At 40.8% G+C, this 18,243-nt stretch overlaps 2 protein-coding genes across 9 annotated transcripts in view; one reads left to right on the plus strand and one right to left on the minus strand.

The window, feature by feature from the left end:
* The window catches only part of LOC145532133 (ankyrin repeat domain-containing protein 26-like), a 77,618-nt gene extending 77,177 nt beyond the window's left edge, over positions 1-441 (minus strand). For all 8 annotated transcript variants that reach the window (XM_081556557.1, XM_081556555.1, XM_081556553.1 and 5 more), the window contains exon 1: positions 70-441. In XM_081556557.1, the coding sequence (XP_081412683.1) occupies positions 70-302 (233 nt within the window). In that variant the 5' untranslated portion in view covers positions 303-441. The remainder of the gene's footprint in view (positions 1-69) is intronic.
* Positions 442-5,956: 5,515 nt separating this feature from the next.
* The window catches only part of LOC145530947 (ankyrin repeat domain-containing protein 26-like), a 39,602-nt gene continuing 27,315 nt past the window's right edge, over positions 5,957-18,243 (plus strand). Inside the window, 7 exon segments of the mRNA XM_081552281.1 lie at positions 5,957-5,987; positions 5,990-6,012; positions 7,281-7,368; positions 9,231-9,329; positions 9,975-10,003; positions 10,100-10,172; positions 13,917-13,993. Of these exon segments, the coding sequence (XP_081408407.1) occupies positions 5,957-5,987; positions 5,990-6,012; positions 7,281-7,368; positions 9,231-9,329; positions 9,975-10,003; positions 10,100-10,172; positions 13,917-13,993 (420 nt within the window).

Raw genomic sequence — 18,243 nt, forward strand, 5'->3', positions numbered from 1 at the left:
AGGTGTCTGCGAGGCTTGGAGGGGAAACTCACAGGAGGGACCCCTACCAGGCCCTTCCTCCCCACTTACCTTTTCAGCTTGTCCATGTCGTTCAGGCCATTCTTTCTGAAAAACAGAACCTTCTCCACTTTGGCTATGTTGCCTACGCTGGCAGCTTTGTGGATCTTTCCGAGGTCCTTGTCTCGGATGTGGTACCCAGGGTGGAAGTTGGTTCTATGTTGACTGCTGTCTCTCCCCGCGCTGACAGAGGGGCCGAAGGGCGGCACGCCCTTCTTACTCCTGTCGCCCCAAATCTTCTTCATCGCAGAGTCTACAGGCTCCAAACACACCTCACCTCCCCCTCGGCTCTTCACAGTCCCCTAAACCCAACAGGAGCACTACAGTTAAGCCAGAGCCGTCCCGCCACAACCTCCCAGCTGGGAAGCTTAACGGTTTGGAATCTTTCATCCCAGAATGATCGTTCCTAAGCAACACCTCTAAACACATTGCCCGCATGCCAGAATGCCCAGTGTACATGTGCAAGAACTGGAAGTGCATTTTTCGAAAGAAAAAACAATATCAATAAACCCTTACCTAAGGTAAGAAGGAAAGAGAGGAAACTGAAATAAACACAGAAAGAAAAGCGACTTTACAACAGATACCTTAGAAGTAAAGAAGCATAATCATAAGGGACCATTATTATTGATGAACAATTACAAATTGGAAAACCTAGAAGAAATAGAAAAATTCTGAGAAACATACACCCTGTCATGACTAAAACAAGAAAAAATAGAAAAACTCAACACTCCAGTAACAAATAAGGAGATTCAAATATTAATTAAAAAAAAAAAAAAACCCTCTCCAAAGTTAAAAGCTTAGGACCAAATGGATTCAAAGCTCAATTCTACCAACATTTAAGTAAGAATTAAAAGTAAGACTCTGCATAAAAAACATTTGACAAAATTCAAAACCCATTCAAGATAAAAAAATTCAATAAAATAGAAATTTCCTCAATACAATAAAAGCCACTTATGAAAAGCATGAAAAGTGAAAGTGATAGTTACTCAGTCGTGTCTGACTCTTTGCTATGCCATGGACTATACAGTCCATGGAAATCTCTAGGCCAGAATATTGGAGTGGGTAGCCTTTCCCTTCTCCAGGGGATCTTCCCAACCCAGAGATAGAACCTAGGTCTCTCGCAATACAGGCAGATTCTTTACCAGCTGAGCACCAAGGAATCCCAAGAATACTGGAGTGGGTAGCCAATCCCTTCTCCAGTGGATCTTCCTGACCCAGGAATCGAACCAGGGTCTCCTGCGTTGCAGATGGAGTCTTTACCAACTGAGCTAACAGGGAAGCTAGTCTACTTAGGAAAACAGCATCTGAGAGTAGGAAAAGCAGGGAACAAGAGGCTTTGACCAGGATGGCTGCCATCTTTAAAAACAAAAAAGCCCTCTGTCCTGTGGCTGATTCATGCTGATGTTCGGCAGAAACTAACACAATTAAAAGATGCTTGCTCCTTGGAAGGAAGGTTATGGCCAACCTAGATAGCATATTTAAAAGCAGAGACATTTCTTTGCCAACAAAATTTCGTCTAGTCAAGGCTACGGTTTTTCCAGTAGTCATGTATGGATGTGAGAGTTGGACAGTGAGGAAAGGTGAGCGCCACAGAATTGATGCTTTTGAACTGTGGTGTTGGAGAAGACTCTTTTGAGAGTCCCTTGGACTGCAAGGAGATCCAATCAATCCATCCTAAAAGAGATCAATCCTGGGTGTTCATTGGAAGGACTGATGTTGAAGCTGAAACTCCAATACTTTGGCAACCTCATTGGAAGAGTTGACTCATTGGAAAAGACCCTAATGCTGGGTAGGATTGGGGGCAGGAGGAGAAGAGGACGACAGAGGATGAGATGGTTGGATGGCATCACTAACTCGATGGACATGGGTTTGGGTAGACTCCGGGAGTTGGTAATGGACAGAGAGGCCTGGCGTGCTGCAATTCAGGGGGTTGCAAAGAGTCGGACACGACGGCGCGACTGAACTGATATGTGTATAGAAAGTAAAAGATATCTGCTTGTACATCTGATCTTTTAAAAAAATTATCAGATAATAGTTGATTTACTATGTCTAATGTCTTATATTAGAGTTAAAATACATTCAATTAAAATTCAGAACTAAAATATTTTTTATTATTTCTTTTGAGGGGAGAAAAAGACTGCTAATACCAAGAATTGAAAAACATACGAAGTTTCTGTGACAGTGGGTATTGGCAGTGGTGTACTGGTAACTAATTAACAACTGGCTCACTAGGAAAGTGTGATTTGTAGAAGTTGCCAATTTCTGTGGGATAAATACTTTAAACATGGCTGACTCTCACACATTGTTGGTAGGAGTGTAAATTGCTACAACCGCTTTATAAAATCATTTGATGAAATCTGTTAAAGTTGAATGTATGCAAATGCTGGGAAACAGCAATCCCAACCCTAGTTATGTGTACCAAAATATTTGTATTTTCAGGTCATCAAAAGTTGAAAAACTAACATGAATAAATAGTTGTGTATTCATGCAATGGAATACTATGCAGCAATAGAAATGAATAAGCTGCTATTACACATAACAACATGAATGACTCTCACACATGCAAAAGCAAATATACTATATAATTCTAACTATAAAAAGTTCAAAACACAAAACTACTGTGGGGGGTCAGAAGTCAGGGTAGTGGTTGATTTGGGAAGGACAGAGAAGGTAGTGATCAGGAGCATCTTACCTGGATGGTTACTGTATGGACTGAATGTTTGTGTTCCCCCAAATTTATGTTCAGTTCAGTTCAGTGTTTATCTGTTAAAATTTATGTGTTGAAACCCTAATCCCTAATATGATGATATCATTACCGAGTCCAAGCTCACACTGCTCACCACATGACAGGTGTCCCAAAGAACCATCTTACCCGAGTTAGAATTCAGGCTTCTTTTATACTGAAAGGGTAGGGGATGTGGCTGGTTGTCGCAAACTTGTTGGTGCTGACCAGACCCCAGAGGGAATGTGAGATCCTTTGGTCTTGTCCACTCTAGGTCTCATCACCATATTCCTATAAATCTCCAAAAGAGAAAAATTATCTCTATATGAATGAAAATTGTTATATCTTTAATAGTCCAGCCTGGGAGCCAGAGCCCTGAAAAGGAGCTATGATGTGTATTTCAGGCTGTAGGTGGCATTCCTTTCCAGGGTGCAGAGCCAGCAGGAGTAAGCACAGGAAACAGAGCACAAAGGTTAGAGCTAAAGCAATAGCTCCAATATGGAGTCAGGTTTGTTCTCTGCTACATTATGAGGTGGGGCTTGGGGGAGGTACGTGCGAGGGTTTAGATGAGATCATGATGTGAGGCCCCCATAATGGGATGAGTGTTTTATGAGAAGAAACCAAAAACTTCTCTCTCCATCATTCTCTCCCTCTCTCTCTCTCCCTTCGTTCCTTCCCACCATGTGTACACACAACAAAAAGGTGGCTTTCTGCAAGCCAGGAAGCCAGGAAGAAGGCTCTCACCAAGAACTGAATCTGCCAGCACCTTGATCTTGGATATCCCAGCCTCCTCCAGAGATGTTAGAGATAAATGCCTGAAGTTTGAACCTCCCTGTGTATGGTATTTTTTTACGACCTAAACAGTCTAAAACAGTTATGCTTGCACAGATGTGTTCAAGTTTTAATGGTGTATTCATGAGCAATTTCAATTAAATTTTATTAAACTAATGGAGTCTTCGCACACACAAAACCAAAGAAATCTTAACATCATTATCAGAATAAATCAGCTTTTTCAATGTCTCTTAACTCATTGATAAATCTTACTGTGTTCATAAATGAAACAAATTACACCTTGGCCAGTTAAACACATAAAGAGAATTTTGCCAAGAGCAATTTAGGCTCATAGTAGAGCAATTCATTTACATACTTAAGAGAAGACATTCAAGCAAACAGAATATTTTCTAAATCCCCAGATACTAATTTTGAACCAACTAGCTCTAAATCCAATTGGATCAAAGACAGTTTCTGGCTGGAAACAAACAGTGTAGTACCCTCTCAGAAGGAGAAAAAGTTAAACACATATTTAAAGACAAAAATATTCACCATTAAGATGAAATCTCTAACTCATCTCCTCTTACATGTCCTTCCCCCCAAACCCTTCTGTTTTCTCATCCTGACAAAAATGTACTTTTATTTACCCTGGGTATACTATCTCTTGGTCCTTCTCTTCTTTGGCTTTGTCTTGTTTTTTTAAATAATGTCACAGCATTTTTTATTTCTTGTTCCCAGTGAATCAAGGGAATCAGTGGAATTGGAGTATTTCTCAGTTTAACTGATATCTAGAATCTAAAAGAGATCAATCCTGGGTGTTCACTGGAAGGTCTGATGTTGAAGCTGAAACTCCAATACTTTGGCCACCTCATGCGAAGGGTTGACTCATTGGAAAAGACCCTAATGCTGGGTAGGATTGGGGGCGGGAGGAGAAGGGGACAGAGGATGAGATGGTTGGATGGCATCACCGACTCGATGGACATGGGTTTGGGTAGACTCCGGGAGTTGGTGATGGACAGAGAGGCCTGGCGTGCTGCAATTCATGGGGTCGCAAAGAGTCGGACACGACTGAGCGACTGAACTGAACTGAGAATCACCCAGGCCGACTCCAGTTCTGCTTGGAAAGTTATTGGCTGTGCCTTCTTATTTAAATGACCTTACCTTAGTCCACGTCAAGCGAGGGGGAAAGTTCCTATCTCCACAGCCTTAGATTTTCTCACATTTTAAGTAAAATCCTTGGGTTATTGCCATCAACTACTCCCACATCTTTCTTATTTCCTGATTTCTGCATGGTGAAGTTAGGCGAAGCTGCATAGCTCCCGGCTCACACGCACCCCGCCCCCCGCCCCGCGCTCCCCGCCCCGCGCTCCCCGCCCCGCGCTCCCCGCTCCCCGCTGGCCCGGCTCGCCGCTCACACGCCGCCCTCGCCCCCGCCCCCGCCCTCACGGCGCCCAGCCTCAGGCAGCCTTCCCTCCGCCGTGCGGGGCAGCTCCCGGGCCGGCTCTACGGCCTTCTCGCAGAACACCGCTCACGCGCCGGGCGGAGAGCTTAGGCCGGGCCTCTGCGGGGCTCGGCGGCGCGCAGGGGTCGTGTGAGCGGCGAGCACAGGCCGCAGCTTGGGGGGCGGGGGTTGCAGGCGCCGGCCTGTGCTCGCCGCTCACATGACCTCCGCCCCCAAGGCGCCGGCCTGTGCTCGCCGCTCACAGGACCCCTGCGCGCCGCCGACACTTGCTCGCCGTTCAAATGACCCCCGCCCCCCAAGCGCCCGCCCGGCTCGCCGCCCACACAACCCCCGTCCCCGAGGCGCCGGCCTGTGCTCTCCTCTCACACCTCCCTTGCGCCGCCGACCCCCGCAGAGGCCCGCCCTAAGCTCTCCGCCCAGCGCGTGAGCGGTGTTCTGCGAGAAGGCCGTGGAGCCGGCCCGGGAGCTGCCCCGCACGGCCGAGGGAAGGCTGCCTGAGGCTGGGCGCCGTGAGGGCGGGGGCGGGCCGGCGCCTCCCGGGGCTGCTGCTCTGGGGCTGCACAACCGCGAGCGGGATGGCGTGTGTACCTGTGGTTCCACTCCGTGGCTGTGGGCAGGTCGGTTTCGGTGGCTTCCCGCGCGCGCGGGGGTCGCCGCCACTTCCTCAGCGCCCCCCGCCGCCCCACGTCCTCGAAGCCGCTGTGCGCGCGGGCTTCAGCTTCAACATCTTCACAAAAGATGGCCAGGTAAGGGTGTTTCACAAATTACTACATCGCTAATTACTACCAACTTTTTCTTCCTGAAAATGCTTCAACCCTCTGAAATCCTTTTCCACTACTTTATTTTATTGAAAAATTTGTGGAGAGAGATAGACTTATATGTGTCTTTAAAATTCATAGTAGTGAATGTTCTCATTAATGTATCTGTGACTGCATTTTACAGATATGTCAGCTGTAAAATTGGGAGAAGAGGAAGATTAGAATCACCTTGGGATTCTGAGGTACTGTCTTCTATTATTATTTTGAAATGTAAGCCCCAAGTGATGTAAGAACATAAAAGCGGGAGATGCTGTGACTTTCTCACCTTTGCATTTCCCCCTCAAAACTTTTTTCTTACTTTTAACCAATATTGAGTAAAATAATTCTGTGCTAAATACTACCACATAGTACACTTTTGTTCATTTGCAAGATTCACCTAATGAAATCAGTGTAGTACAGAAACCAAGGCTTAGAGGTCATAAGGAATCCCTTTGATTCTGAAGTTGCATTTATCTGCAAACTGAAACATTATTTCAGGTCAGTCTATGGCAAAATGTTTCTTTGTTACGTGTGTGTGTGTGTATCACCTCATTTTTAAATTCTTTTCCCATATGGGCCATTACAGAATATTGAGTAGCGTTCCTTGTGCTATACAGTAGGTCCTTATTGGTTATCGATTTTATACACGATAGTGTGTAGGGTGTATCTGTCAATCCCAATTTCGCAACCAAATGTATGTTTCTTTGGTACATATGCATGTGTAAAACTGCTAGAGAGGGTCAGAGAGAAACATTTTGAATTGTAGTTTTTTACCACAAGATAGTGCTTGAAACTTGAAAGTGTTACTATGTTTGGATTGTCAGGTTAATCTGGAAGAAACATTTCAAGAGAAGCAAAAACATGGGGAATAGTAACAAATATGTGGGGTTATAATAACAGCAGTTTGCTTTAGCGATGTTTTAATAAGTACAAACCATTTTGGATTGTGTAGGTAGCAGGGGGACTTCCCTGGTGGCTCAGGCGGTAAAGCATCTGCCTACAATGTGTTAGACCCAGGTTCAATCCCTGGGTCAGGAAGATCCTCTGGAGAAGGAAATGGCAACCCACTCCAGTACTCTTGCCTGGAAAATCCCATGGATGGAGGAGCCAGGCGGGCTACAGTCCATGGGGTCCACAAAGAGTCGGACACGACTGAGTGACTAAACTTAAGGAGCAGGGCAGAGTACCTTTATGGCAGCCGTACTTGAAGTAGCATAGAGTAACGATGCCCTGTTTGAAGGTGACAGCTATGGAAGGAGATGAGAAGGGCCTGATGTCTTCGATGCTGGCAGCCGCTGCCTGGTGAGTCAGCAGTGTATGAAGTCAGCATCCTGGTTCTGTCATTTAGCAGCTGTGAGATCTTGGCAAAACTTGTCTTAACTGGGTTAAATGTAGGCAGTTTTTTAAAGTAGGGTATTTTCTTAAAAAGGCACTAGGAAATCTTCATGCAACTCAATATTCATTTTAACAGAGTATCTCTGAGAGCCTTCCACAGAAGTTTGTGGATCATTTATCTGGAAGTCAAAGTGGAAAAAATACATTAAATGGACAAGTAGAAGGTAAGAACTGTATTTTATAGAAAGGTTATTTGACAGAACATTGACTTAAAATGGGAATATTCTAACAGGCCAAAAAAACCCCAGACCACCTGTCAGATGTGTAGTGAGGGACGAGAAGGGCAGGGAAATTGTGTATCTTATCAGGTGTCAGCCACAGATTAAATTGAGAATCCAGTTTAAGGAGCAGTTTAAGGAGCTAAAGTATTGGTTTCTGGACTTCTTGGAGGTCCAAACGTTAAGACTGTCAGGGGCAGGGGTGGAGATTTGATTCCTGGTCAGGGAACTAAGATTCCACGTGGCACATGACAAAAGAAAAAATTACTAGTTCTGTTTCAAGATACTCTGCAACCAAAGGAAGGTCGAGAAATAAGAGGAAAGAGGGAATGGATGATGAGAGAGGCGTAGGGTACAGGGAGGAAATGAAGGAAAAGGAAGCAAGGGCCTATGGGGAAGGTGGCAATAAGTAAGATAGGTCTTTAGAAAAAGAGAGAGTATTTGACATGGACAGTGAATATGAAGTGAGCTTCCAGCACCAAAACTTGTCAGAGAAGAACAGCAAAGTTTTCCCCCTCTTTTCTGTTTTCCTCATTGTTACGAAGGCATTCAGGATTGAGGTCCCTGGGCATGCAGAGCTGTGTGTTATCCTTTGTGGAAGAACATGGGCATAGGTGCTCAGCTGTAAATGTTTGCAAATTGACGTCATACAAAATGTTGCTGCTTTATAGGATGGTGTCACAGAGGCCAAAATAAGAGAACTGGAAAGGAGAGAGCGGGGAACGTGATAGGGAGACCAAGGAACCTACAGGCTGATGGAGAGTCCACTGGAAAGTTTCCAGTTTTGTAATGCAGTTTCAGTTTGGGGGCAAGTGTTAGAATGAGGAAGTTGAGGCTAAGATTTCAGAGAATAAATTAAGTTGAAATAATGTAGAGCAGACTCCGTGTAGACCAGAGTTTCTGAAATTTGAATTAGTTGCCTGGGGACCTTGTGGGAAGTGCACATGCTGAGCACGAGGTCTGAGATTCTGCATTTCTAACAAGCTCTCCTAGTAGCAAGAGTGTAGCCTTGCGTTTAGAGAAATCTGGAAGAAGAGCATTGGATAGTGCGGGACAGAACAGGATCAAGGAAAAGCACTATTTTGTTTTTCTTTCAGAGCGTGGTTATAGCCAGAGGGAAGCAAAGAGTTGAAGTAGCAATTACAGGTGTAAGATACCGTTGCTAAGCAAAGAGGGAAAACGAAATGGTGGAGATGATCCATAGAAAGAATGTAAAGGGGGAAGAATTAAGACCACAGATCCAGAGATTACCCTTTGGAGAGGAGAGACTCTAGTGAAAGGAAGAAGGGAGGAAAGTCAGGCCTTAGGGAGGTGAGTTTGGAATTGATGAGGACATCTGAGAGAGCTCCTTCTAGATGGATGGCTTCAGTGTATTTGCACTGAAAAGAGAAAAGATCATTGTTGTTCCCGATAATACCGGAGGCAGGAGGGGGTGCTAGAAGTAGGGTCAACACCAGCTACTCCAAGTAACTATAGGCATCAAAGATAGATGTTGTACTGGTATTTGTTAATTTGAATATGGAGGGATTGACTTTTTTTCTTTAAGATAACTGATTTTTTGACAGTTGTTTCACAGAAATCCTTTTAAGCATTAGCATGATGTACCCAACCAAACTACGTTTTGAAACAAAACAGACTGACAGGCTTCATTCTCTAAATGCTAGAATTGTTATTTTCAGTAAATACTATACTGATTTTAAAATGTGCAAGATTTTTAACATCTAATAATTCTGTGACAATGAAATTTATTATTTCCTTTTTGATAATTGTATTTCAATGTTGAGCATTTATTGTACATTATTTCATAGGTGTGTCTTATCTGCCTTCTTGCAGGAGTGATTCGAGAAACTTTAAGGTGGCTAAACTAGAGGAGCCAAGACATGCAGGCATACCAGTAGCACACATGGGTTTGGAAAAAAATGAATATGTTTATGCACCGTTTTTCTGTAAGTGTATATTCGAGCTAATCAGTTCATTACTCTTTCTCCGATGAGAAATGAATTATACATTCAGCTGAACTGTCATCCCAACTGTGCACTTCTTAAATGACTGGACAGATTGAAGAACATGTTAAATACTTGTAGTATAATGGTGTAAATGTTACTGCTGTATTTTATACTGTTGCATTTTACCATCAGCTTTCACATTTATTTTCTTGGGGTCACGATTTGCTCCTCTGATTACGATTAATTTTCTCCTCATCAGTCAGTGTGTTCACATTGGTCTATGTGCTCTTTAATATTTTCTAAAGTCATTGAAAACATAATGTTACTCTATGTGCTCTTTAATATTTTCTAAAGTCATTGAAAACATAATGTTACTTTTGAAATCTTACTGCATGCTTTGGTAAACCTGTATTCCTATTTTTTCTTCACTATCTATAGTCTGTCTTGCTGGTGTCCTAACATCCCCCTAAAAACAAGACACTGAAACCGAATGTATTCAATGTCAAGGCTGAGCACGAGGATGCTGCTCGGTACTGACTCTGCATGGAGGTACAGCTGGCTTTCATATTTACATGTCATTAACTCTGTGTCCCTTTTGCCTTTTAGACTCTCCTGAGAAATATCCTAACTTGACGGTAAAAACATTTATGCTTTTATCTTGAATTATATGAACTGTAGATTGTATCATATGTACATTATTTATTAATCAACTTATTTCCAAACCCATTCAGCCCACAGTCGGAGTAAAAGATTCTGTTCCTAATAACACAGTCGGAATGAAGGATTCACAAACATTTAGTTCAGGTAAATTTTGTGATACACACTTAACCCTGGCTCCTGCATTGCAGGCAGTCGCTTTACCACCGAGCCATCAGGGAAGTGCCTTCTGGAAAGAGGGACACTGAAATATTTGAAATGTTAGCTCTTCGTACTCCTGACTTCTTTTTGCAAATTTAATTGAAGAATTGGATGTACATAAGACAAATGTTATTGTTGGTATCCATGCTTTGAAAAAAAAGATATTTATAAGCATATGAGCAAGAGATGTTTAAAATGTAAGCTTGAACTCAAGATGTTTCTGTATATGTTTCGATACCCTTAAGTTCTCAGTTTGAAATCTCTATACTCTCAGGAATTCTCAGAGATTAATTATTAGACCCTAAGATTTTTCCAGTGTCCAAAAATGCTTATTTGAACTCTGACCTTTACCTCGAGTAAAGCTTCACTTGCTAATATGTCAGTCGTTTTTCAGCTTATAATTATTTCATTTTGGTGTTGTTACACAGATGAATGTAGGCCAGTCAGATGTTTTGATTAGCAGACTGTGTGTGTGTGTGTGTGTGTGTGTGTGTGTGTGTTGTGTCTTTGATTATTAGAAGTAGGGGAAGTAATCATACCTTAGGATTCGATAGACATAATCTTTTAAAACAGTGATTCTGCAAGTTTTTGGCTTTAGGATCCTTTTATACTTCTAAAAATTATTGAGAATCCCAAGGAACTTTGTTTAAGTCTATTGTTGTTCACTATATTGGAAAATAAAACTGAAAACTTAAAATACAAGCACACACAATCATAGTTGCTAATTCCGTTAGTCGTTAGTATTATGATGTCACATATCGTGTCTCTGAAGAACTCCACTGTGCCCTCAGAACAGAATGAGAATGAACGTAATGTTTAGTGGTGTTGTGAAAATAGTTGTGACCTCTTGGACCCCCTGATCCAATGGGCCTCTGGACTTAAGCACTTGAGGACCACTGTTTTAAACCATTGAAGTGGTTGGATGTAAAATGATAAAGGGGCTCTTGTGTTGACACAAGGTTTTAAGTTTCACTTTTACATTTCTTGCTTGTTTCTTTGACTTCTCTTAAGAAATTTAAATCTGACAGTTTTAGTTTTTTTATAAAAATAGGAAAATATTTTTGTGGTGTATTCATTCCTGTCTCATGGCCCTCTGTGCTCTTTGGTTCCAGTGTGGTCTTAGACTTACCTATTTGCACATGGAAACAAGTAGTCACACACAAGGCTATCATTTCTTATATAAGTTTATGGTGTTTTTATTTAGTTGCTAAGTTGTGTTCAACCCTTGCGACCTCATGGACTGTAGCCTGCCAGGATCCTCTGTCCAAGAGATTTTTCAGGCAAGAGGCAAGAATACTGGAGTGGGTTGCTGTTTCCTTCTCCAGGTTATGATGTTTATCCAAGGCTTTAAAAATGAGTTCTGAAGATATCTGTACATTGAGGAAAGACCGTCTCATTGACATTAAAGTAGTTGTTGATGATGGTGGTGTTTAGTCGCTAAGTTGTGCCCAACTCTTTGTGACCCCATGGGCTGCAGCATGCCAGGCCTCTCTGTTCCTCACCATCTCCCGGAGTTCGCCCAAGTTCTTATCCATTGAATCAGCGCTGCGCTCCAACCAGCTCATCCTCTGCCACCCCCTTCTCTTCTTGCCCTCCCGTTCTCATCCTGCCCTCAGTCTTTCCCAGCATCAGGTGCTTTTCCAGTGAGCCAGCTCTTTGCATCAGGTGCGCAAAGTATTGGAGCTTCAGTTTCAGCATCAGTCCTTCCAAAGAATATTCAGGATTGATCTCCCTTGGGATTGACTGGTTTGATCTCTTTGCTGTCCAGGAGACTCTCAAGAGTCTCTCCAGCACCACAATTTGAAAGCGTCAGTTCTTTGGCACTCAGCCTTCTTTATGGTCCAACTCTCACATCTGTATGTGACTACTGAAAAAACCAGAGCTTTGACTATACAGACCTTTGTCAGCAAAGTGATGTCTTTGCTTTTTAATATGTTGTCTAGGTTTCTACCATTAATTAAAGTAGTACCATTCATTAAAAGTGTTTTTAAAACCATGGTCTCTAGAACGCACACTATTGTCATGCAAAATTAAACATAAAATAAGTTAGAGATAAATTTTGTTAATAAAATGTTTCTATGTTGAAGGAAAACAATAATAAAGTTCTTATGAAATACAGAGTATGTAATAAAGATTGAGTGAATCAAAGTAATACTAGAAAATTAAAAAGTAGAAGACATGAGACATGCTAGGTAACATCTCTTCATGAATGACAGTGACATGTAAGATAGAGTAACCTCTGAAGGAATAGTGAGTTTGAGGGGAGAGGAGGACGTGGAGCTGATTCTCTGAAGAAAGACTTGGTACGAGGTAGTAAGATTGTATTCTTACTCCGATTCTGATAAATGGAGACTTTGTTTTCATATTTTTCAGATTGTATTTTCAGATTGGGATTCGACTAGTTGGAGCCTCAATAATGAGACTTGTCAAAGAGCTGGGTATTTGAAAGTTGATGGTCAGTGTCCGTTGCTGTCACAATCAATGACCAAAAACCAGTCAAGATCCACAGAATTCGGACAGAAGACCTTAATAGATAAAGAAAAGATGAAAAATGCAGCAGTGTTTCTGGTAGGGAATTCCACGTCCCATCACCTGTGCCAGTCTCAGCTGCCAGAAAACAGAGAAAGCAAACAAGGTAATGCAGAAGCCCAGGGCACTCAGCCATGTGCCACCTGGCCACGGCCTTACCATCATTCTCATGGTTCCGAATTAGATTTTGTGGCAAAATCTACCTTGTGCTGACTCCTTTTATGCAACCTACAGCCAAACAATACGTCTTAGCAAGGTGTTTGCATTCTCCCTCTGACCATAGTAATATAATAAATAACAAAGAGAGTCTGGAGGAAGCAAGTCCGTTTAGGCTAGTATTTAGCATACAACTGAGAGTGAGTAGCAGGATTATATTTAGAACTCTGGGACTCTTTGTGAGACCTAGGTAGACAAATAATTATTGAAAAAAATAAAGAATATTTATACTACGGTGATGTTTAACAGCTTGTCCTCTGCAGTCTAGAAGCCAAGAGGATAGACATGTAAAGAAATAATTTACAGTTTAGATGTATATCTATCACTAGAGAAATCTATAAAGATACACTAGAAAAATGTATAAAGTACTAAGGTAGCTACAGGAAAGAGATACCTGTTTATCTGGGGAAAGATAGCTGTAATCAAGGACAACTTCACAAAGCAGGTTGAGTCTTAAAAGATGAAAAGTAATTTGTCAGAAGAGTACAGGGAAACATTTCAGATTAAGGAATTGATAAAAGCATAAAAAGTAAGAGGAATTTTGTAAACCAAGAATAATGTTGCAATTGAAGCTTGACGTGTTGTTAAAAAGATACTGTGATGAAGTAGAGAAGAGAGTATACTGTGACTTGATACGTCTGTCCTGTATTTTGAAATTTTGTTTGGTTTCTGATGGTTTTTTTCACTGATGCTTGGATGAATTCATGAATGAATCTTTGAGCTGTTTGTGTGCCTGTATCCTGGTGACATCTGGTATTTCCCAAATGGTTTGTTGAAGTTTTTGATCATTGGAGGTATTTCTTAAGGAAGTAAATATTCACCTGAAGATTAAGATCAACTTAAGCTATCATTTGATACAATGTTTTAAATCTGTGTTTTAAATCAAGATTATGTCTTTTGTCTAAATATTCTAAGTAATTTTAACTAAACATGCAGATTTGTCAGAAGAAATAGACTTGGAAATGATATTGGAGGAAGAACAAGAAAAACTTGATGGAGATGAAAATCACCATCACAGGTAAGTAAAACTATAAATTTAAATTTCTGGTTTAATTCCATTTCTATGCTTTAACAACACAATACAGTGTAACAGAGTCCATAACAAATAAAATTGCCTTTCAAAATTACCCTTTTAGAATTGATAGATAATAATTTAATAGTTTTTGTAGCACTTTAATTATAAAACTTAAAATACTGTTAGAATCTATTATAATTTATAGTTCATCTTTAGAATTGAGGGAAAAAAAATTCCTGACTTGTTTACTTCTTCCGTTTTTAAAACTTCATTACATGATTAAGAAGGTGATATCAAATACTGAATCATAAGATTAAGCAGTTGAAATTATGAACAATATGACAATGATGGCCCCTGACCTAGATACATGTAAAGAGAAATCATTCCCAGTGGCTCAAGGTTGAAATCGCCAGTCACTGCTGCCAAGTGAAAGATTCATTCTGCCTGTGATCTCGGCATAATTGACTTAGGGATGAACATTCAGGGAGAGAGTGGGGTCACAGAATCAACCCAGTTGCTTATTAAGAGAATCGAACCTTCTAGATTGGACCTTTGTTTTTAGGGTATAGATAATAACTTTCTAATTTATTTCATTTCAGGCTGGGAAATCAGTAGATACTACTAAAAATGCTTTATCCGCTTTCTTTGGTGAATACTAGAACATAATATAACTGATTGTAGGGGCTTCCTGGGTAGCTCAGCTGGTAAAGAATCTGCCTGCAATGCAGGAGACACCGGTTCGATTCCTGGGTCGGGGCATTTCCCTGGAGAAGGGATAGGCTACCCACTCCAGTATTGTTGGGTTTCCCCGGTGGCTCAGACAGTAAAGAACCCGCCTGCAATGTGGGAGACCTGGGTTCGATCCCTGGGTTGGGAAGGCATGGGTTGAGGAGGGCATGGCAACCCACTGCAGTCTTCTTGCTTGGAGAATCCCCATGGATAGAGGAGCCTGGTGGGCTACAGTCCTTGGGGTCGCAAAGAGTCAGACAGGACTGAGCACACACATAACTGAATGTAAGCAGGTAATATGTATTGATGTATAACACTATCATAATATGTAATTTGCATTAAAATGCAGGAATTGGTTCCTCTTTCTGATTGGTGTTCATTGATTTTGGCTCCTGGTCATATAAAGTTTGTCTGTTCTCCAGATATTAGTTCTTAAAAAAGAAAACCAAAAACCTTAACAGACATGCTGTAGGGACTCCCTATATACGGTATAGTGAGGTGAAATATTTCTAAGGGAAGAAGCGTTTATGACATTAAAAATCATCTAATTCATTTTTGATTGACTTAACATGTATAAATTGTTTAATTCAATCAAACAGTGACAAAATTGGGTTTGTGAGTTAATGTTTTTCGCCTATTTTCAGGTAAGTCAAGTTATTTTTCACTTCTTAGTTGTGATCTGGTGATTTGTGAGTAGTTACATATAATTTAAGAAGTTTAACAGTGAAATTTTAATAATTTTCTGATTTTTCTTTATCCATACTGGATGAGTTAAGGATTATATTATTTTGCACACATGTACCCTGACAGAAAAGACATCTGAAAATCAAATCAACCCAATTAATCTTCCATTCTCACAGCTGCAAAAATTGCCTCAAGAACCAGAAATGAATAAGGAATGTGGTAGACAGGACAGATCTGTATGTTCAGGGCCTCCTTGTGTGGAGAAGTATGAGAAAAGGTGGATCAAACAAGGCAAATTAGAATGGAAAGATAAGTCAAAACCATCACAAATGAGTTAAAGCAGAAGTTAGGTGAAATTTGTGAGAAATACAAAGTGATCGTTTGTCCTGAGGAGAAGCCACTACATGATCACCCTAAAAAGGAGCAAACAGAAAGGAAACACCTCCTAACATGACAAATAATATACCTGATTGTGGGGAGAAAGATGCATTTGGAGTATGTGTCTCTCTAGTATTCCAAGTATGTCCTGAACAAAAAGAACCCAGTTTCAAAAATGTTTTTTTGTCGAATAAACTATGGGTCCCTGGGATATGCTTGTGAGTCATCTTCAAAACTTTGTTTCAGTGAAAATAAAGTAGACCTTGAAAGTGATAAACTAGATATTGAACATGTGTTTATCAAAAATGAGGAGGGTTTTTATAATGATGCAGAAAATAAAAATGTAGGGGACCAGGTAGTTACATTTGAAGTGAAAGAAGACCAAGAGTTTGATATGCACATGTCAGAAAATGTGAGGCAAAATCCCACTAATCGGAAATTAGACATCGGACAGACACATCAGTCTTGTCTGTGGCTTGTCTGCTCCGGTAAGATGAAACACGTAATTCAAATAAAAAGTCACGGTACTCCTGCTGTCCTTACAAATACTGATAAGAAAAGCAAACCAATACAGGACTGGTTCCAGAAGCTACTGCATGCAGATAATTGCAGTGCTAGTGATGATGAAAGTGTGGAACCTGAATGAGAAAATGGGAATTCTTCTCCACCAAATAGTTACAGAGCATCCAAAGTGTATCTAAATGAAGAATTACAGAAGGATATGCAGAGGTTTAAGAATGAAATTGACACGTTACAAGTAGTGTTGTTGGCTTTGGAAAAAGAGAAAATTCAGCTTCCAAAAGAGGTAGAGGTTCATTTTCTCTTGCTTTGGTTTTTCCCTTTCTGGATGATCTGGTCCATTTTGATTTTCTACTTATGAATAAAGTGGGGTCATCTAAATAGGTAATTGTGTAGAAATAGATTATTTCTGCCATCTAAATAATAGGAATTCAGGAAACTTGTCATGGCTTTTTGTCCTTCAATCAATCTAATTCTGTCTCTTTCAGTCTTTCATATGGACTGGGAAACTCATTTAGTTACATACCATGTAACCTTCTGAGCCAGAATAAGCACCAAGGAAAGTGCTTAAGAAGTATGATCAGCTAGGGTTTTGCAGTTGTTTTTAACTCTGTTAGATTAAATATAAGTTGCATTTCCATAGACTGGGAAGAAAGCAGAAACTGAGAGAAGGGACATAAACTCGTATTCCCTCTAATCTCTTCACTGTGGTTGAATATGTATGATCTTCTCTGCTTTCCTCAGTCCCTGGGCACTTAGATATCCAACATGGCCACTTCAGGATGTTTTTAATAACAGATACATGTACTCCCACATATGCTTTAATCACCACTCTCAGATGTTTCTTTTGAGAGAGACCTCTTCATTATGTTGTTTACTAAAATGTAGTAAGTTTTGACATGTGTGCTTTTGTCACATAGGTAATGTGTGTGAGAGTTGATCAGTCGTGTCTGACTCTTTGCGACCCCATGGACTGTAGCTGGCCAGGCTCCCCGTCCATGGATTTCTCCAGGCCGGAATATCATTGGAGTAGGTAGCCGTTCCCTTCTCCAGGGGATCTTCCCAACCCAGGTTTCAAAGCCAGGTCTCCTGCATTGAAGGCAGATTCTTTAACATCTGAGCCACCAGGGAAGCCCATAGGTAGTATAAACCCTCAGCAAAAAAAAGAAAAAAAAAAAAATCAAATGTTTATCTCCAAAGGAAAAACTGAGGTTTGAGATGCTGTGAGATTTTTCTTTCTTCAGTAGTAGGTTTTTAAACTTGCTTGCTCTTTTGTGTAAGATTAAAAAAAAAAAAAAAATCTGTAGCTCTTCTCCTTTAAAGAAAAAGGAGAATGAACCCTACCCCCAACTAACGAATTAAATTACTTTGCCAAAGTCAGGCTTTTAACTTCCCTGATTCATTCAAGGAATTCATTTGGTAGTTTATCAGATTCAAGATTACAGAATTGTATCATCTCTTTTGGTACCATAAAATGTTAGGGAATGCAACTTTAGGGGCTTTGAACAAATCATTTAACCTTTTTTGATTTTAAAACTGTTATTGGTAAATAGTGGGGCAAAGGTAGATAGTTATTTCTATACCCTCTAGCTATAAAATTTGATGGTTATTGAACGTGGAATTGGGAAGCATTACTTATATTCCAGAATTCCACGCTAACTAACAACTCCTCAGTTTCATTCTGCTGCTTGTGTTTTGATAAACTTTGGTTCATATATTTCAGTGAACACCATCAGGTTTTTGCTATCTCCTGGATCCAAATGAAAAAAAGAATTGAAAAAGGCAGTGGGGAAAGAATAGCTTTAGTGCAGAAAGAAGAAAGTTTCCTTTCTGTTTCTGAGGCACTAAGGTGTCACATCCCCTACATCTGACTGTATAACGGAAAATCCAGGTGGTAAAGACCAAAGAGGACAGATGTTGTGTGTTTTCACTTGTCTATCTGTGCCA

This window comes from Giraffa tippelskirchi, chromosome 13, assembly GCF_054371585.1.
Source record: "Giraffa tippelskirchi isolate mGirTip1 chromosome 13, T2T-mGirTip1v1.2.pri, whole genome shotgun sequence".
NCBI lineage: Eukaryota > Metazoa > Chordata > Mammalia > Artiodactyla > Giraffidae > Giraffa > Giraffa tippelskirchi.